This window comes from Engystomops pustulosus, chromosome 3 (assembly GCF_040894005.1).
Source record: "Engystomops pustulosus chromosome 3, aEngPut4.maternal, whole genome shotgun sequence".
In the NCBI taxonomy this organism is placed as follows: Eukaryota; Metazoa; Chordata; class Amphibia; order Anura; family Leptodactylidae; genus Engystomops; species Engystomops pustulosus.
Window position 1 is genome coordinate 218,118,369 of NC_092413.1, and position 22,560 is coordinate 218,140,928.

A 22,560-nucleotide genomic window follows, 5' to 3' on the forward strand; every position below is an offset into this window, starting at 1 on the left:
TGTCTGGTCAGACATGGAAGTTCCTGCAAAGCTTTATCTACTCTAAGGTCTGTAAGAGAAGAAAGACCTAAAGATGCCACCAAGAAGACCAAATGATGCCGCCACGTAATATCCCACTCACCTTCCGTCTCTGGAGCGGTGGAGGCTTCCATGGTAGCTGCTCATTTTGCTGTGCACACTGCCGGCTTTGCTCCGTTGGTCATCTATCATAGCCAGCTGGGTGGACGAGGCATGAGTTGATGTACCCTGAGTTGAGGTTCCTCTTGATTTCCGGATAATCGGAGTATTCGGGTCTCGTAAAAGCGACTGAGCAAAGTCCGGCTCCTGGAGAACTTGTCGACTTTCATGGACACCTCTGCTGAGAGAACATACGTAGCAAATATTAGAAGACCTCCTGATGCCTCATAGATATGATCCTTAAATCTCAAAGAACCTCAACCCTTGAGATGTTAGATGAGGTTCTACTCAATTCATATTGATACTCACTCTTTTTTCTTTCGGCCATGGAAGAAGCTGGCCCACTCGAAGCAGGTTTTTTTGCTTCCCACCCAAAAGACGGATGGTATGCCCACCACGAGGGCCATCAGATACTTCATGAGGAAGAGAATCAGGTCGGGACGGCTCGTCTTGGTCACCTAGAAAATACATAGAAAGTATGGCTGGGTGAGACGAGTTATCAGATACATTTATTACGCTTCTTAAAGGGATTTTGCTAAATTTGATCCACGGGATAGAGGATAACTAACTGGTCAACAGGGGCCCAAACAGGGATGGATCACCCATCAATTATCTCCCATCCATTGGAAAGGAGATGACATTCAAGCTTGGGACAAGCCCTTGCACTCGGACCATCATAGACCCCCATCGATACTACATACATGTCCTGTAATGGGCATCCTGCTACAAAACACTCATAATCTCATTGTACAGTGATCTTTACAGCAAGCCGTAAAATGAGATGGTTGTCTTTACAGATGTTGTGAAATCTCTTATGCTGACCTCTACTGGTCAATACTATTATTACCAGGTTTATATATAGTTACATATAGGTGGGGACAAATGAATATGTTAGATCTATCAAGTCCAGTCTACATTTCAGAAGTGATGGAACTAAAAAAAACATTTCTAAAAACTTATTTAAAATAAAATCCAAACAAAACAAAAAACAAAACATACTCCTGAACTCTGCACCCTATAAAAAAAGTCTCCTTTTATGACAAGTAATACAAATTTTGATATACAGGCGGTCCCTGACTTAAGGACACCTGACTTACAGACGACCCCTAATTAAAGACGGCCCCCACTGCCCCCTGTGACCTCTCTGGATGTTACTTTAGTCCCAGGCTGCAGGGATCAGCTGTAAGGTGTCTGTAATAAAGTTTTATTGATAATCCTTGTTCCCATGACACACAAATTTTTGAAAATTTCATTGTCACTGGGATAGAAAAATTTTTGTCTGGATTTACAATTATAAAATAAACCAGTTCTGACTTACATACAAATTCAACTTAAGAACAAACCTAAATAACTAATCCTATTTGTAACCCTGTATGTGTAAACTGTGCACTTCCTGCCATATCCCAAGCATCTTGGATGTCACTTACATCTCCTCTCATAATCTATCAGTCCATGTAGGAAAGTGTATACAGCTGTCCAGGGCTTATAGAGAACAAGTGTTGTGTCTAACTATTATACCGCAGAGACCACTAACAGCATGACCTATAACCTCTGACATCATAATGTACTGAACTGAAGTCTCTGATAATACCCACATATTTATGTAGCAGCAGTACATAGAGAGCAGTATTATAGTAGTTATATTCCTGTACATAGAGAGCAGTATTATAGTAGTTATATTCCTGTACATAGGGGGCAGTATTATAGTAGTTATATTCTTGTACATAGGGGGCAGTATTATAGTAGTTATATTCTTGTACATAGGGGGCAGTATTATAGTAGTTATATTCTTGTACATAGGGGGCAGTATTATAGTAGTTATATTCTTGTACATAGGGGGTAGTATTATAGTAGTTATATTCTTGTACATAGGGGGTAGTATTATAGTAGTTATATTCCTGTACATAGGGGGCAGTATTATAGTAGTTATATTCCTGTACATAGGGGGCAGTATTATAGTAGTTATATTCTTGTACATAGGGGGCAGTATTATAGTAGTTATATTCCTGTACATAGGGGGCAGTATTATAGTAGTTATATTCTTGTACATAGGGGGCAGTATTATAGTAGTTATATTCCTGTACATAGGGGGCAGTATTATAGTAGTTATATTCTTGTACATAGGGGGCAGTATTATAGTAGTTATATTCCTGTACATAGGGGCAGTATTATAGTAGTTATATTCCTGTACATAGGGAGCAGTATTATAGTAGTTATATTCCTGTACATAGGGTGCAGTATTATAGTAGTTATATTCTTGTACATAGGGGGCAGTATTATAGTAGTTATATTCTTGTACATAGGGGGCAGTATTATAGTAGTTATATTCTTGTACATAGGGGGCAGTATTATAGTAGTTATATTCTTGTACAGAGGGGGCAGTATTATAGTAGTTATATTCTTGTACATAGGGGGCAGTATTATAGTAGTTATATTCTTGTACATAGGGGGCAGTATTATAGTAGTTATATTCCTGTACATAGGGGGCAGTGTTATAGTAGTTATATTCTTGTACATAGGGGCAGTATTATAGTAGTTATATTCCTGTACATAGGGGGCAGTATTATAGTAGTTATATTCCTGTACATAGGGGGCAGTATTATAGTAGTTATATTCTTGTACATAGGGGGCAGTATTATAGTAGTTATATTCTTGTACATAGGGGGCAGTATTATAGTAGTTATATTCTTGTACATAGGGGGCAGTATTATAGTAGTTATATTCCTATACATAGGGAGCAGTATTATAGTAGTTATATTCCTGTACATAGGGAGCAGTATTATAGTAGTTATATTCCTGTACATAGGGGCATTATTATAGTAGTTATATTCCTGTACATAGGGGGCAGTATTATAGTAGTTATATTCTTGTACATAGGGGGCAGTATTATAGTAGTTATATTCTTGTACATAGGGGGCAGTATTATAGTAGTTATATTCTTGTACATAGGGGGCAGTATTATAGTAGTTATATTCTTGTACATAGGGGGCAGTATTATAGTAGTTATATTCTTGTACATAGGGGCAGTATTATAGCAGTTATATTCTTGTACATAGGGGCAGTATTATAGTAGTAATATTCCTGTACATAGGGGGCAGTATTATAGTAGTTATATTCTTGTACATAGGGGGCAGTATTATAGTAGTTATATTCCTGTACATAGGGGGCAGTATTATAGTAGTTATATTCTTGTACATAGGGGGCAGAATTATAGTAGTTATAGTCTTGTACATAGGGGGCAGTATTATAGTAGTTATATTCTTGTACATAGGGCGCAGTATTATAGTAGTTATATTCCTGTACATAGTGGGCAGTATTATAGTAGTTATATTCTTGTACATAGGGGGCAGTATTATAGTAGTTATATTCTTGTACATAGGGGCAGTATTATAGTAGTTATACTCTTGTACATAGGGGGCAGTATTATAGTAGTTATATTCCTGTACATAGGGGGCAGTATTATAGTAGTTATATCCCTGTACATAGGGGGCAGTATTATAGTAGTTATATTCCTGTACATAGGGGGCAGTATTATAGTAGTTATATCCCTGTACATAGGGGGCAGTATTATAGTAGTTATATTCTTGTACATAGGGGGCAGTATTATAGTAGTTAAATTCCTGTACATAGGGGGCAGTATTATAGTAGTTATATTCTTGTACATGGGGGGCAGTATTATAGTAGTTATATTCTTGTACATGGGGGGCAGTATTATAGTAGTTATATTCTTGTACATAGGGGGCAGTATTATAGTAGTTATATTCCTGTACATAGGGAGCAGTATTATAGTAGTTATATTCCTGTACATAGGGGGCAGTATTATAGTAGTTATAGTCTTGTACATAGGGGGCAGTATTATAGTAGTTATATTCCTGTACATAGGGGGCAGTATTATAGTAGTTATATTCTTGTACATAGGGGGCAGTATTATAGTAGTTATATTCCTGTACATAGGGAGCAGTATTATAGTAGTTATATTCCTGTACATAGGGGGCAGTATTATAGTAGTTATAGTCTTGTACATAGGGGGCAGTATTATAGTAGTTATATTCCTGTACATAGGGGGCAGTATTATAGTAGTTATATTCTTGTACATAGGGGGCAGTATTATAGTAGTTATATTCCTGTACATAGGAGGCAGTACTATAGTAGTTATATTCTTGTACATAGGGGGCAGTATTATAGTAGTTATATTCCTGTACATAGGGGGCAGTATTATAGTAGTTATATTCCTGTACATAGAGGGCAGTATTATAGTAGTTATATTCTTGTACATAGGGGGTAGTGTTATAGTATTTATATTCTTGTACATAGGGGGCAGTATTATAGTAGTTATATTCTTGTACATAGGGGGCAGTATTATAGTAGTTATATTCTTGTACATAGGGGGCAGTATTATAGTAGTTATATTCCTGTACATAGGGGGCAGTATTATAGTAGTTATATTCCTGTACATAGGGCGCAGTATTATAGTAGTTATATTCTTGTACATAGGGGGTAGTGTTATAGTATTTATATTCTTGTACATAGGGGGCAGTATTATAGTAGTTATATTCTTGTACATAGGGGGCAGTATTATAGTAGTTATATTCTTGTACATAGGGGGCAGTATTATAGTAGTTATATTCCTGTACATAGGGAGCAGTATTATAGTAATTATATTCCTGTACATAGGGCACAGTATTATAGTAGTTATATTCCTGTACATAGGGGGCAGTATTATAGTAGTTATATTCCTGTACATAGGGGGCAGTATTATAGTAGTTATTGTGTGGAGTAAAACCACATTAATCTGTATCTCACAGTCGCTGCCTCTTTAAATTCCATTCCCTGTGACGGGATTCCTGAGACAAGCCGGGCATTACGTCTGATACTCTGTATCTGGAGGATTATGGGCACCGCCAGCCTCTTTGCCAGGACAATGTATTGTGCACTTCCTGGCAGAGGAGGATAAGACTGTAAACAGACATTTGCTAATTAGCCGAGCTGCGGAGATCTTTGCACGCTATGGTCCTTTGTGTAGCAGTAAGAATGGCGCTGGTGCAGCTCTTGCCAGCAGCGGCCTGTGACTATAATGTGCAATCTGATCCGGGTGCCCGCTATCCCTTCCAGGATCTGGGGCTCGCACATAGTCCGGATAATGAACCTCCGCCCTGTATATCAGTTACCTGCTCTGTATATAGGGAGCAGTATATGCATGGTGCTCCCCCAGGATGGGGTCCTGGTGCCATATTTATCACATTGTCGTATGACTGGCGCCCTATGATAGAGATGACAAGAATAGGGTGTGCGGCCCTTTAAATGAGAGACGTAAATCCCAAAAGTAAACAGGTGAGGTCAGGAATACAACACATCCCCTGGCAAACACCATCAACCACTAAGAGGGTAACAAGCAGGAACTTGTGCCGCCGAAAATTCATTCATTATCATCTTACTGTAGGGAAACTCTGGGAGCGTCAAAGTATAGACACCCACATGGGGGGGATCTGGGGACTTGGGGTACGGCCCTATGTGTCCTGCAGCTCTCAGGGGTGGCCTACAAGTCCCATAATAAGTGGCTGGAATATGAAGTGTCACAGTCACACTTTACAGCTGCTGCAAACTCACTCCAAACGAGAAAATCCTAAAAAAGGCGGATGGGAAGGTGTTCTTCCGATTTTGGGAACATATCTTCCAAAATTTTGAGTGTCTTCCCCTTTTACAAAGAGGGTCTCTCTCTCTCTCTCTGTGGAGGACCTGTCCTGTCCTGCATTGCCCAAACAACCTATTGAAATGAATGGACAACGTGTAGTACTTCATTTCTCCTGTGGAGGCGCTGCAGGGAAATTGAGCACTTACTGTTGGTTAGATCACAGCTCATCAATTCGCCATTCATTTTTTTTTTTTTTTTAACTACTGGTATGATACAAAATAATAGTTACTATTCTTTAACAAACGGCGCCACATCTGTCTCCTGTTTATGTGTGGTATTGCAGCTCAGTTCAGATCAGAACTGCAACACTGGATACAACCTGTGGACCAGTGTGGTGCTGTGTGTTATCTAGTTTTCTAAGGGATGAAACAGCGCCACCCTGCATTCAGGCCACAATAGGTACTACAACAAAAAAAAAAATTTACAAAAAAGTCTCACGTTCCACCCATGTAAAATTGGTCAATCCGGTCTTTGTGGTAATGAATGGAGGGATTCCTGTAGATTTGCGCAATCAATCAGAGTGACCTGGCTGTGAACTAGGCTTTTAGCAGGAGACTGGCAATAAAGAAGCCCCATTGTTGAGGAGCCAAGCTCCATCCTTGGTCAGATGCAGAAGAAGTGCTGAATCTTATCAGGCCGAAACCAAACACCCCAGGAAAGTCTTCAATTTAAGGTTCTGCCAGTAGTTCCATTATGTGGGCTGCTCTCCGAAACTTTGCGGAGCCACCTCGGGAGAGAGCGGGGCGATAGTCTCAAGTTGTGCAGATAAAACCTGCGCCTGAAAGCCAGACCCGAGGATCAGGTTGCAGGGAAAGAGGCATCTACAGTCAAAACTGCTTCTCAAAACTGGAAATTCAGGTTTCTCAATGACCTCCAATCTACCCAAGAAAGCTCCAGCTCTGGGGCTATATACATGTCCGGCCCTATATAACGCACCGCATCTCAGAGCACAATGCAGCTCTATATCCAGAGAAGTAGGTCAGGGGTAGAGATCCCACCAGTAATGACCTCCATCTCCTCATGTCACTGTGGTGTCATCTAACTTTTATGGAAATTTCAGTGAACTTGTAAAAGTCGCATGGAGGTTGTGATCATGGATAAATTTTGTAAAGTGCATCGCTCTTGGGTTGAAGTCAACGTCTTGTGATGAAGAAGACAGTGAGATCGCTGGTGAACATGACCTTATGTAACTTGGATCTAATCAAGATCACATCATGTTTTGTGAACTGTAAAAGTTGCACAACGGTTGTCCATTCAGGATATCCTCTCCAAATGTACGCCTCTTGTTCTGCAGACAGTTACATACTTTTTTTTCAAGGGGGAAAAAAATACAAATCCCAGCAGAACATAACCTAAATCCAGCTTGGTTAGATCCAAGTTGCATGAAGGTGAAGGTCCTGTATACGTTTTGCAAATATACTACACTTGTGCTGCAGTCATTATCTTATTCGTGTTGATCATGTGTTAAGAGAATTATGTCAGGAGTAGAAAAAGATCTGGATTGTGAGATCCAAGCTGAATAGGACAAGTCTAGTTATCACCTTGGTGGGATATAAGTTGCATTTTTAATGTTTTGTGAAGTGTAAAAGTTGCATGATGGTTGGGGTTCTTGATAAGTTGCGATATTTTGTCAATAAATTAAGCCAAGGGTAGAAGACGACCTAGACTGTGACAGCCCAGCAGAAAGACAACCTTATTCTAGTCATATCATATTGTTTATTATCACTTTATAATGTAAAAGTTGCATGATGGTGGTGGTTCTTAATAACCTGCAAATATACTTTAATGAGGATCTACTTAACAGCAGATTTATTGTGACGTTTTGTCAAGAAATTAAGCCAAGGGTAGAAGAAGACCTAGACTGCGACAGCCCAGCAACCTAATTTTATTCATTTCATATTGCTTATTATCACGTTATGATGTTTTATAAACTGTAAAAGTAGCATGATGGTTGTCATCCGTGATATCGGCCCCAAATGTACCGCTTTTTTGTTGCAGACAATTGCATACTTTTTACAGTGAGATCCCAGCAGAAAATCATAGAAATCTAGTCATCACTTTGGTGGATCAAAGTTGCAACATTTAGTGAACAAGTCGCATGACGGTTGTGGTCAAGATAAATATACTGTATTGCAGACAACTGGAGATTTGTTGTGAGCCTTTCTCAATGGTGTAAGAAGAATTTGATTATGGAATCCCACCAGAACAGAACCTAAATCTAGCCATACAACCTCGAGATGATCAAAGTTGCATGGAATGTACCGGTCTTGCGTTGCAGACATTTGCATGAAAGTAAAAGTTGCATGACGGCTGTAGTTCTGGATGATTCTATAAATGTAGAGGGTTTCTTTTTAACTGTACTACATGTGTGTTCTGACATTTTCTCAAAGTCCCCTCTGAAGTATTGCTATAGCTGCCATGGCAGATCCTGCAGGTTATCTCTCAATAGGTCCACCTGCTGATAACTTTGACACAACAGCACATCGTTTTCCTATGTCTATAGTTTAGAAATTAGAAAAATTATAGGAGACATGACATGACGCTCATCTGTGCACAAGCAAACGTATGAAATGGGATGAATCGGAATAATAATTTCAAGCTGCTGACATGTAAAAGTTGCACGATGGCGCACTATTTAGTTAACTGTCTGAAAGAGAGGGATTTTTAGAATCTCCTAGTTTAAGAGAGTCACATGGTCGATGCTTCCCTGAATAACCATTGCAAAAATGACATACATTTCCAGAGGAGGGGGGGGGGCAGTTTTGCTACTAGTGGTGGTTTTCAATAAAAACATTTTATCAGAAGTGTCAAGAATTTTCTGATTCCTCATGGGGAGTTTTCTTTAAAGGCATAACCTGAATAATTCATGATCATGAAGCCTCCTGCGGTCGTGTCAGGTCATGTGTTTATACTTGTAGATTTCGGATGGTTTGGGGAGTTAAAGGGACAGAGCGTAATATAACGTAGGGTCTTAATACTGTTGTCATGGAAGCATTTGGTATAATTGCCCCTCGCCCCCTCCATCACTGCAGAGCCTCAAACATCTGCTGTATGGAGACTATGGACAAGGCCGCAGTAAATCTAGCGAATAGGAGCTGCAATTATTGGCTACTGGGTGCAGATGTTCAGGGGACTAATGGCCACTTACATTAATAACCCAGATGGGACTTGTCACCTCCCGTCATGATGTTTCAGGCATCAGGGAGACACCTATAACGCTACTCTAAGGGGTCGCGAATATAATGCAAGAACTTCAGTGAAGACTGACACAGGCAGAAGGGATTAGTGTTGTAGTGAAATGATACGGGATATTGACAAAGTTGGGAGAGAACCTGTGGGCTGGGATCAGCACCTGCTCATGACTTGTTACTGAATCACCCCAAAATGAAAAATAGGTGCCACCTGTCACCCTTTGACTCCCTCCAGCTCTTTTCATGCTTTCGTAGCCTCCGCTCCACTGATTCCGGCAAAGTTGGAATTTTTTCTCTAGCCCCCAGCGTTCCCGAGCAATCAGTGCTGGAAGTTTTGCTACCCAATATGCTAATAAGCCTCTATACTGTCAGTTGGGTGGTTCCGCGCTGCCTATACCCTCCTACCTGACAAATTGGGTGATAAAACTATTAACACTGATATCTCTGGAACGGTGCGGCCTAGGGAAAAAAATCCAACTGCGTCAGAATCGGTGAAGCGGCACCTATTAAAGTGCTGGATGTGGTTTAGGGTTTTGCCTTTAGCATCTGATGTCACTGTGGTCCTGAAGGTTCCAGAATTTGCGCCCACAATCCTATACTTGATATCCAGGATGTAGGAAAAATTTTTGGCTATTTTTGGAACCTGCGTTGTTTTGGTTATCCAGACGTGATATTTAGATGAAGGAAGCGCTGGTTTATGACCGCCGGTGATTAGTGTGACAGACGCCTTCACCGCGCGCGGGTGAATGTATACAATTTACATGAGAGTATACAGCCTTGCACACTGTTCCAGAAACTCAGCAGTTCTATGATCAGTACGAGAGGGTCATGTAATCCCCCCTTCCCCCCCACACAGATATAGCAGGGATGATAGACCTTAGGTGTGCACTGCTTATCGTGCCCCAATGCATGATGGTCCTGCCAGGATACCCCACAGCAAACAAAGGGTTAGTACAAGGGACAATGGATTGTGGGATTGGGTTTCACAGCAGCTGGTCCCGTGTATCCAGGGTGTAGTATATACATGACACCCGGCAGCCACCAGCAAGGGGTTAACCATTGAGAGCCCGGTGTAGGGTGCTGACAGGGAGGACGGGGTCACTGTAACGGGGTGTTGTCACTTTAATGATCTCCTGTTTCCACAGGATTTGTCTAATCACCGCAAATACACAACGAATCCGGCCGAGAACATAGAAAACAAGCAACAAAGAGAACAAATAATAACAATGGGAAAAATCTGTAGGGTCTCCTGCAGGAAGACAATGGAGAACCTCTCCCCCACATGTACAGTATATACCCCACAACACTAATAGCCACAGTGCCCCTAAATAGTCATCCAGTGTCATCCACAGTGCCCCCATAACAGTGTCATCCACAGTGCCCCCATAACAGTGACATCCACAGTGCCCCCATAACAGTGTCATCCACAGTGCCCCCATAACAGTGTCATCCACAGTGCCCCCATAACAGTGACATCCACAGTGCCCCCATAACAGTGTCATCCACAGTGCCCCCATAACAGTGACATCCACAGTGCCCCCATAACAGTGTCATCCACAGTGCCCCCATAACACTAATAGCCACAGTGCCCCATAACAGTGTCATCCACAGAGTCCCCATAACAGTGACATCCACAGTGCCCCCATTACAGTGACATCAACAGTGCCCCCATAACAGTGTCATCCACAGTGCCCCCATAACAGTGTCATCCACAGTGCCCCCATAACAGTGTCATCCACAGTGCCCCCATAACAGTGACATCCACAGTGCCCCCATAACAGTGTCATCCACAGTGCCCCCATAACAGTGACATCCACAGTGCCCCCATAACAGTGTCATCCACAGTGCCCCCATAACACTAATAGCCACAGTGCCCCATAACAGTGTCATCCACAGTGCTCCCACAACAGTGTCATCCACAGTGCTCCCATAACAGTGTCATCCACAGTGCTCCCATAACAGTGTCATCCACAGTGCCCCCATAACAGTGTCATCCACAGTGCCCCCATAACAGTGTCATCCACAGTGCTCCATAACAGTGACATCCACAGTGCCCCCATAACAGTGACATCCACAGTGCCCTCATAACAGTGTCATCCACAGGGCCCCAATAACAGTGTCATCCACAGAGTCCCCATAACAGTGACATCCACAGTGCCCCCATTACAGTGACATCAACAGTGCCCCCATAACAGTGTCATCCACAGTGCCCCCATAACAGTGTCATCCACAGTGTCCCCATAACAGTGTCATCCACAGTGCCCCCATAACAGTGTCATCCACAGTGCCCCCATAACAGTGTCATCCACAGTGCCCCCATAACAGTGACATCCACAGTGCCCCCATAACAGTGACATCCACAGTGCCCCCATAACAGTGTCATCCACAGTGCCCCCATAACAATTTCATCCACAGCCCCCATAACAATGTCATCCACAGCCCCCATAACAGTGACATCCACAGTGCCCCCATAACAGTGTCATCCACAGTGCCCCCATAACAGTGTCATCCACAGTGCCCCCATAACAGTGACATCCACAGTGCCCCCATAACAGTGACATCCACAGTGCCCCCATAACAGTGTCATCCACAGTGCCCCCATAACAGTGTCATCCACAGTGCCCCATAACAGTGTCATCCACAGTGCCCTCATAACAGTGACATCCACAGGGACCCATAACAGTGTCATCCACAGTGCCCCCATAACAGTGTCATCCACAGTGTCCCCATAACAGTGTCATCCACAGTGCCCCCATAACAGTGTCATCCACAGTGCCCCCATAACAGTGTCATCCACAGTGCCCCCATAACAGTGACATCCACAGTGCCCCCATAACAGTGTCATCCACAGCCCCCATAACAGTGACATCCACAGTGCCCCCATAACAGTGACATCCACAGTGCCCCCATAACAGTGTCATCCACAGTGCCCCCATAACAGTGTCATCCACAGAGCCCCCATAACAGTGTCATCCACAGTGCCCCCATAACAGTGTCATCCACAGCCCCCATAACAGTGAAATCCACAGTGCCCCCATAACAGTGACATTCACAGTGCCCCCATAACAGTGTCATCCACAGTGCCCCCATAACAGTGATATCCACAGTGTCCCCATAACAATGTCATCCACAGTGCCCCCATAACAGTGTCATCCACAGCCCCCATAACAGTGAAATCCACAGTGCCCCCATAACAGTGACATTCACAGTGCCCCCATAACAGTGTCATCCACAGTGCCCCCATAACAGTGTCATCCACAGTGCCCCCATAACAGTGACATCCACAGTGCCCCCATAACAGTGTCATCCACAGTGCCCCCATAACAGTGTCACCCACAGTGCCCCCATAACAGTGTCATCCACAGCCCCCATAACAGTGTCATCCACAGTGCCCCCATAACAGTGTCATCCACAGTGCCCCCATAACAGTGTCATCCACAGTGCCCCCATAACAGTGACATCCACAGTGCTCCATAACAGTGACATCCACAGTGCCCCCATAACAGTGTCATCCACAGTGTCCCCATAACAATGTCATCCACAGTGCCCCCATAACAGTGTCATCCACAGTGCCCCCATAACAGTGTCATCCACAGCCCCCATAACAGTGACATCCACAGTGCCCCCATAACAGTGACATCCACAGTGCCCCCATAACAGTGTCATCCACAGTGCCCCCATAACAGTGACATCCACAGTGCCCCCATAACAGTGTCACCCACAGTGCCCCCATAACAGTGTCATCCACAGTGCCCCCATAACAGTGACATCCACAGTGCCCCCATAACAGTGACATCCACAGTGCCCCCATAACAGTGTCATCCACAGTGCCCCCATAACAGTGTCACCCACAGTGCCCCCATAACAGTGTCACCCACAGTGCCCCCATAACAGTGACATCCACAGTGCCCCCATAACAGTGACATCCACAGTGCCCCCATAACAGTGTCATCCACAGTGCCCCCATAACAGTGACATCCACAGTGCCCCCATAACAGTGTCATCCACAGTGCCCCCATAACAGTGTCATCCACAGTGCCCCCATAACAGTGACATCCACAGTGCTCCATAACAGTGACATCCACAGTGCCCCCATAACAGTGTCATCCACAGTGTCCCCATAACAATGTCATCCACAGTGCCCCCATAACAGTGTCATCCACAGTGCCCCCATAACAGTGTCATCCACAGCCCCCATAACAGTGACATCCACAGTGCCCCCATAACAGTAACATCCACAGTGCCCCCATAACAGTGTCATCCACAGTGCCCCCATAACAGTGACATCCACAGTGCCCCCATAACAGTGACATCCACAGTGCCCCCATAACAGTGACATCCACAGTGCCCCCATAACAATAACATCGACAGTGCCCCCATGACAGTGTCATCCACAGTGCCCCCATAACAATAACATCCACAGTGCCCCCATAACAGTGTCATCCACAGTGCCCCCATAACAATAACATCCACAGTGCCCCCATAACAGTGTCATCCACAGTGCCCCCATAACAATAACATCCACAGTGCCCCCATAACAGTGTCATCCACAGTGCCCCCATAACAGTGTCATCCACAGTGCCCCCATAACACAGACATCCCCAGTGCCCCCATAACAGTGACATCCCCAGTGCCCCCATAACAGTGTCATCCACAGTGCCCCCATAACAGTGTCATCCACAGTGCCCCCATAACAGTGTCATCCACAGTGCCCCCATAACAGTGTCACCCACAGTGCCCCCATAACAGTGTCACCCACAGTGCCCCCATAACAGTGACATCCACAGTGCCCCCATAACAGTGTCATCCACAGTGCCCCCATAACAGTGTCATCCACAGTGCCCCCATAACAGTGTCACCCACAGTGCTCCCATAACAGTGTCATCCACAGTGCTCCCATAACAGTGTCATCCACAGTGCCCCCATAAGTGTCACCCACAGTGCCCCCATAACAGTGTCACCCACAGTGCCCCCATAACAGTGTCACCCACAGTGCCCCCATAACAGTGTCATCCACAGTGCCCCCATAACAGTGTCATCCACAGTGCCCCCATAACAGTGTCATCCACAGTGCTCCCATAACAGTGTCACCCACAGTGCCCCCATAACAGTGTCATCCACAGTGCCCCCATAACAGTGTCATCCACAGTGCCCCCATAACAGTGTCACCCACAGTGCCCCCATAACAATAACATCCACAGTGCCCCCATAACAGTGTCATCCACAGTGCCCCCATAACAATAACATCCACAGTGCCCCCATAACAGTGTCATCCACAGTGCCCCCGTAACAATAACATCCACAGTGCCCCCATAACAGTGTCATCCACAGTGCCCCCATAACAATAACATCCACAGTGCCCCCATAACAGTGTCATCCACAGTGCCCCCATAACAGTGTCATCCACAGTGCCCCCATAACAGAGACATCCCCAGTGCCCCCATAAAAGTGACATCCCCAGTGCCCCCATAACAGTGTCATCCACAGTGCCCCCATAACAGTGTCATCCACAGTGCTCCCATAACAGTGTCATCCACAGTGCCCCCATAAGTGTCACCCACAGTGCCCCCATAACAGTGTCACCCACAGTGCCCCCATAACAGTGTCATCCACAGTGCCCCCATAACAGTGTCATCCACAGTGCCCCCATAACAGTGTCATCCACAGTGCCCCCATAACAGTGTCATCCACAGTGCTCCCATAACAGTGTCACCCACAGTGCCCCCATAACAGTGTCACCCACAGTGCCCCCATAGCAGTGTCATCCACAGTGCCCCCATAACAGTGTCATCCACAGTGCCCCCATAACAGTGTCATCCACAGTGCCCCCATAACAGTGTCATCCACAGTGCTCCCATAACAGTGTCACCCACAGTGCCCCCATAACAGTGTCACCCACAGTGCCCCCATAACAGTGTCATCCACAGTGCCCCCATAACAGTGTCATCCACAGTGCCCCCATAACAGTGTCATCCACAGTGCCCCCATAACAGTGACATCCACAGTGCCCCCATAACAGTGTCATCCACAGTGCCCCCATAACAGTGTCATCCACAGTGCTCCCATAACAGTGTCATCCACAGTGCCCCCATAACAGTGTCATCCACAGTGCCCCCATAACAGTGTCCTCCCCTGATTCTACACTATAATCGCAGGTATCAGTTGGCACTAGTGATGTATACAGGGTTCCGCGCTGAGTATCATTAGTGCGCAGAATATCCGGGACACAACACCCGTCAGGAAGTGCTGGATGTGATTATTGCACCGTCCGGAACAGAGCGATAAATCTCCTAATCCCATAATTCCCCTTACAGGGAGACGCCAGAACCCGTCCAACAACTTGTGCTCATTAATAGTCCACAACCAAAAATCATAACAAATATGTAGTAATATACACCCCATAAATGTCAACGACACCAGACGCCTCATGTGGTGGAGATACAGAAAACGGCTGATAACAGAGAGCAACGTGTTGTCATACATTGAGCCTTTTTTACGCTTTGAAGTGGCTGATAACAGGAAACAATAGATTGCATACATCAGCGCACTTCATCTATATCAATAATCATAGGCTGGGCTTTGTAGATGTGATATATCGCCTTACATGACGCAGGCACGTATGTGCTTCAAAGCCGCCCGATAACCCCGCAGTGACCCCCTCACCTTGAAATTGACCCTCACGGCCTGCAGGTTAATCTATAATCTCCATCAGATCAATGGTATTTACTTATAGACATCAAACAAACCTCCTGCTTCATCCCCGCTGGCCTCTTACAGGTGCTCCAAACAGGCGGCGGTCCCCATACTTATGGCCTAAGTATAGCTATTGATAGAATTTTGGCGCCGAAAACGCCTCCTCGCCCTCTTATGTCGTGTCTAAGGTCGAGTACAGAAGTTCTGGAGAAATCTTTTTTGGATTTTGCAAACCATTTCAGGTCCAATTACTAATTAACTGCTGTAAACTCTATTTTTGCAGCAGCTTGTAAAGCGAGAAGCTTCACCAGAGTGTGACCTGATGTGCTGACATCTAGAGGCCAATGTGGAAATTACAATCAAATAAAAATTTTGAAAGTAAAAAATCAGGACAAACTGTGGCTCGACATAATAATAAATTTGGACCTATACGTACCAGAAGTTCTAGCTACCGTATTTTTCGGACTATAAGGCGCACAAAAAAATCCTTTGATTTTCTCAGAAATCAAAGGTGCGCCTTATAGTCCAGTGCGCCTTATATATGAACCGTACTTACAGACAACAGCTGCCTTGCACTGTGCACAGGTCTGCCACCTGCTGGTCATTCATCCTTATAATCAGGTGCGCCTTATAGTCCAGTGCGCCTTATATATGAATATTACTTACAGACAACAGCTGCCTTGTACTGTGCACAGGTCTGCCACCTGCTGGTCATTCATCCTTATAATCAGGTGCGCCTTATAGTCCAGTGCGCCTTGTATATGAATATTACTTACAGACAACAGCTGCCTTGAACTGTGCACAGGTCTGCCACCTGCTGGTCATTCATCCTTATAATCAGGTGCGCCTTATATATGAACCTAGTAGTTCATATAGACGTTCATTTATTGATGGTGCGCCTTATAATCCAGTGCACCTTATATATGAACCTAGACGTTTTTGCAGGCATTTATTGATGGTGCGCCTTATTCTCCGGTGCGCCTTATAGTCCGAAAAATTCGGTATATACACACACATACACAATGTCTCACCTGTTGACTGTACAGTGGTCGATCTAGCCACATGCCAAGGGGTTTTGGAGACCCTTGGACAACCCGTCTGCCAGTTTTTTTAATCTTAAAACATTCTGGTGCCTAAATAATGGCACCATACACAGCCAAATACCGCACTATGCTCACATAAAACCGCCATATAATGCCGCACAGTATCTAAATAGTACTGCTACAATACAGATAGCAGTTTTCCTACCGTTGACCGGCCAAAGGGGGTCATTACCCAGGTTCCCCACACTATAATCCCTTGGTGGTTCCATGTGTAAATACAATTTTTTTCTATTTTTAAGGAATTATTAGAGATTTTTTTATTGAACCCCCCCCCCCCAGATCCGCCTGTGTGATGAGCTTACTGAGTAAATACTATGGAGCTTTAATGTTCCCGTCATTGTGTGCTGAAAAACAATACGGCGCTCTCATGTTCTGTATGAAGTGTGTGTCCTGCTCCGGGTTTATTTGCCGATCCCGGAGGTGAGTGCCTTAAAAGCGGAGAGTGAAGCCAAGACGCCGAGCAGGAAACAATCCTCCTATTCTTATTATACCAAGGTCAGGGAAAGCGACACAGCTATTAAAATTTCATGGTGTCTACTGTAAGAACTGAGATAAAATGTATAGGAATCTTAATGTTCCTTAAAGGGAGCAACTTGTATCAACCTAGTGTAATTGGCTGATAAAAAAAAGCGAGAAATAAAACCATTTTCATATTGTAAGGCGCTATGGAATTTGATGGTGCTATATAAATAAAGATTTTTATTATTAGAATTATTATTATTATCGGAGGACCCAATAATGTAGTGAAAAAAAAAATCCAATTATTATTGATGAGAAAAAAAAATGCAATACTAAATGTCTCCTGTGGGGGAGCTACAGGGAAACTGAACCCATGTTACACATAGATCACAACTGATCAGATCGGAAGAGATTCTCACCATGAATGTTTATTACTAACTAACGATGGAGGATTGATTAAAGCAGTAGTACAGGTGGTGTTGGAGGTCCAAATTTTGTGGAATCCCCTATACAACAGATTGTGCCTATGTCAGAAGTACCTTATAATACCATAGAGTTGGTGTATGATAAAAGGGGACAATGAAGAAACTGAATCCAGTTCTGGAGGACCAAAAAAAAAAATTCTCTTGAATTTGAGTAGAACAAATGTGTAATACCGATAATCTCCTGCGGGGGAGCTGTAGGGAGATGATGAGGACTTGATACTCTGCCCTTCATAGATCACTGATGTGATTTGAGTGGGATCCAATCAGTGGGATACTGACCTTGGTAGATGGATGAGTAATTATGGAAATATTAGTAGGACCTCAAAATTAAGACATAACTGGTGGGCACACGACACTGCTTGGAGGACAATCTACCGCCAAGTACTCCATCATCAATTCCTGCAGAACCTTACCTGATAAGGGCATGGGATGTGATAATCCTTGCAGCGTTCCTGGATCCATGTGGTCTCCCAGACCCCTCGATAGGCCTGCTCGTAAAAATAGCAGCCAATCACAATCAAAAGGGGCACCAGGTAAAGTACACTGAAGACCCCAATGCGGATCATAAATTTCACCAGTTTGTCCTGGTTCTCCTTTTCTAGTGGAATTTCAATCCGTACTCGGTTGAGTGAAATAATCCCGGCCAGAAGAAGCGACACTCCAACCACAACGTTCAGACAGAGAGGGGCCAGGACGAAGTATCTCAAGGCGTGGACATCGTAGAGGCCTACAAAACAAACTCCGCTGATGTTGTCTCCTTCGATTTTGTTCATGGCTAGTAAGATGATGGTCAAGGTACCAGGGATGCCCCAAGCGCTGGCGTGAAATAATAAAGCCTTCTTCTCTATGGCTTCGCTCCCCCATTTCGGAACGGCAGCCAAGAACCAAGTGATGGTAAGGATGACCCACCAAACACTGCCAGCCATGGTGAAGAAGTAGAGGACCATGAAGAGCATGGTGCAGGCCTTATTGTGAGATCCTTGGGTCACAGTAGAAGCCTTGTATTTGCCGGGGCTGGCCGAGTTGCAGGCTACACGGTCCTCTAGTAAGAACCCAATGAAGAAGATCAAGGAGACCATCATGTAGCAGACGGCGTAAAATATGATGGGTCTTTCGGGGTAACGAAATCTGGTCACATCGATGAGGAACGTCAGAAAGGTGAAGAGGGTGGCGGAGAGACAGACTATGGATATAACTCCGATAAAGTATCGAGCAAATGAGAGTTCTTCTCTACGGAAGTACATGTGCGGGCAAGGTGGGGAGCAGTCACGCACCCCTAGGAAAGAGTAACCCAAATCTGGGTCAATTTTTAGCTCCCGGGGGCACCAGAAGCCATAGTCTTTTTGAACCGCTTGAGGGGTGTTGTCCGTAGGCTCGCTGGAGATGCTGATGTCTACCAGACGGGGATAGGGTTCGTCACAATCTGGGAACCTAAAATACAAAAAAAATGGGACACATAGTCTGTAGAAAGTCTTTAATTTGCATTAATTTCTATAGGTTTGTTCTTAAGTTGAATTTGTATGTAAGTCGGAACTGTATCTTTTATTTTATATATATTATTTGTAACCCCAGCCAAATTTTTTTTGGTCTCTGTTACAATTGGATTTTGAAAATGTCTTTTATAGGGAACAGCCACCTTGTGAGACCCTAAAGCTCCTGCGCACGGGTACATCCTCTGCACTCATTCAAGTTTGGGTCCCAGCAGATACATCATCAGTTTCTGAATCTTCCCTTCTTTGCTTCCTCCCTGAACAATCTGCTCTATTCTGCGACCTCCCCTGCCCCTTACACAATGACATGCCGTCAGGGTGATTTATTGTCACCAGTGTCCCCCACCCCCTTCCCTCCTACAAGCAGTTATTTCGGAGGCAGCAGGGGCCGTCATAACAGGTGGGATCCAGTTTCAACCTCCCAAAATCTCACAACACACACGAATTATGTGTCAGTAGTGTCACAGATGAGAAAACTTTAGAGCAATTTCACCACAAATAGGACCATATATTAAAGAACTTCATATGCGCCTTCCTGCGACTTTAACAATAAAACCCCATTGGTAAGAATGTGCGAAATTTGGTTATTTCTGCAAATGGTAAATAATATCATTTAGCCTACTAATTCTAGACATAATTGCTCTGTAGTTTATACATAGACCCCATATACAGGAGGTAATGATGTTTCGGTCAGTTGGGTACAAGTCCATAAATAACTGAAATTCCAAAATCTGCCACTACATGGCATAAAAGGGGTTTGTAACTGTAAAGTTCAAGAACTGAAGGTCGTCAGATGCGTTTCAAGACGTTCCATTCGTTATATAGCGATGGATAGAGGATTCTGGGTAAACCAAAAATTTTTCATGACCATAATAAAAAGTATTCTGTTTCAGGGACGTTACTTGGGTATTGTTCCTGGTGTGACCTTTCCCCCTGGGAGTCATTTTTAGTAACGGACTGTCCCTCTCAGCTGTCTCTCCCCCACCATCAGGTCTGGCCATAAAACCAGCATTCTTCACAGGGAGCCGTCCATTATGGTGCACTGCCAGGACCCTGCTTAGCACTAGTACTGATGGCTTCAGAACAACCAATCAGATTTCACATTGAGTTAAATATGGACCATTCAAGAACCGGAAAATAACAGCATTGTCCAGGGTTTATATATTTATTTTTTTTTAAAAGCCTCTCTGGAGGGTCCACCACAACTCCAGAATCAGCTCCGAGCCTGAGCGCTGCTACTGGAGACACGGGGGATCCTCCAGACAGGTAAGTAGGTTTATTTTTCTATTTTAATATACAACCCGGATCCTTAGGTTTGTTTTTATTCTATTTTCAGCAATCCTCTGTCAATTTAAGTATGACATATGATTGGCTGCCCGGATGATAACAGAGGAAAGCAGCAGGAAGTGGATGAGGAGAGCAGCAGGAAGTGGATGAGGAGAGCAGCAGGAAGTGGATGAGGAGAGCAGCAGGAAGTGGATGAGGAAAGCAACAGGAAGTGGATGAGGAAAGCAACAGGAAGTGGATGAGGAAAGCGGCAGGAAGTGGATGAGGAAAGCGGCAGGAAGTGGATGAGGAAAACAGCAGGAAGTGGATGAGGAAAGCGGCAGGAAGTGGAGGAGGAAAGCAGTAGGAAGTGGAGGAGGAAAGCGGCAGGAAGTGGATGAGGAAAGCGGCAGGAAGTGCATGAGGAAAGCGGCAGGAAGTGGATGAAGAAACCGTCAGGAAGTGGACGAGGAAAGCAGCAGGAAGTGGAGGAGGAAAGCAACAGAAAGTGGAGGAGGAAAGCGTCAGGAAGTGGATGAGGAAAGCGGCAGGAAGTGGATGAGGAAAGCAGCAGGAAGTGGAGGAGGAAAGCAACAGAAAGTGGAGGAGGAAAGCGGCAGGAAGTAGTGATGGGAAGTCCAGCTCTTTTTAGTGAACTGGATCATTAGGCTCTGGTCACCAAGAAGAGTCGGCTCTTCTGGCTCCTGAATGGCTCCCTACTACATGTATAATAGGGGGCTTCACTCCAGACAGTCCCCCTCTCCACACCACTTTTAACCCAATTTTATTGGGTTAAATGGTGCGTGGTGGACCGTTTAGGGGTGGGGTTAAGTGAGATATTGGCTCATTTAAGTGAGCCGACTCTCGTCGTTCACGCGAGCGACCCATCACTAACAGGAAGTGAATAAGGAAAGCAGCAGGAAGTGGATGTCAAGGGGATCCATAGATAAAAAAAACCTCCAAATATTCTCCTATTTCCCTTAGTAACGTATCTGAAAAGTATATTACCGGCTGCACTCCATCTCCTCTGGCCAGGACACCCCAAACACGTCCATAAGCTCGTGGCATCCGTGGTACGCCCGCTGGCATAAGCGGCGGCAGGGGAGAGTGACGCGACCATATTCCGTGCAGACAGGGGCGTAGAGCGCACACAAGAAGGGCCGGAAGTCCTTGGAGCATTCGAGGTTCACCATGGGGTGGAAAGGCTGGAATTTTAAAAAATAGAGAAAAAAAAACATATTATTAGAAAAATCAAAAAACAAAAGAAACAAAAAAAACATACATCATATCATACAAATTTACGGATGTGACCGCAGGAAGTCAGAAGAGAAGATTCTAAATGGTTAATAATAACAATCATCAGGGAGACATCGATAATGCAGCTTATTAACTGTGGAGCTTTAGGGCAGAAGCCTGACACAGAGGAACGTAATTGATAACTCATTAACATATTCAGGTTCAGCTTGATTATACTTGAGGGCTGCGTGCCAACATGGCGGCTGACACATGGGCCATCATTTTTTAACTTAATAGCTCAGTTTCGGGGGAAAAAAAAGTCGGTCTAGTATGGCTGACTGGACGTTACAATGGAGCGTCATTTCTATGTTTATCATGGCTCGCCTCAAAGGGTGGAATAAGAACTTCATGGGCCCTGGGCTTTATGGATATTATAGCCCCTACAAGTCTGGAGTAACCTCCTACATTTGGAACTAGAATCAGCTTCTTGAGGAATGGAGGATGTGTCCCTTCTGCTTTCCATCTGTTTCAGGACCATTGGAGGACCTTCAAAGGTCCTGAGATGGCTCTTGTGTACATGTGTATTGAGAGCAGGAATAGATGTAGGAGGATTTCATAGGTGAAGGTCCTTCTCAGTATAAAATCTGGTTGGTGGTTTGGGTGTCCATGGGCCCCCCTAGAAGGCTTGGGCCCTTTCAAAGGACTACATTTAGATGCATACTCAGCTTTCTACATATGAGATCAGTGTGGATGTAGGTAGATTTTAGG

The 22,560-nt window shown here is 44.5% G+C and overlaps 1 protein-coding gene across 3 annotated transcripts in view; it reads right to left on the reverse strand.

Moving 5' to 3' along the window:
- Positions 1-22,560, reverse strand: part of FZD3 (frizzled class receptor 3) — a 106,338-nt gene that overhangs the window by 1,204 nt on the left and 82,574 nt on the right. For 2 of the 3 annotated variants that reach the window (XM_072143838.1, XM_072143837.1), the window contains 4 exons: positions 21,565-21,761; positions 18,214-19,231; positions 487-635; positions 122-358 (listed from right to left, as the gene is read on the reverse strand). In XM_072143838.1, coding sequence (XP_071999939.1) covers positions 122-358; positions 487-635; positions 18,214-19,231; positions 21,565-21,761 — 1,601 coding nt within the window. The remainder of the gene's footprint in view (positions 1-121; positions 359-486; positions 636-18,213; positions 19,232-21,564; positions 21,762-22,560) is intronic. The other variant, XM_072143839.1, reaches the window with a different exon arrangement.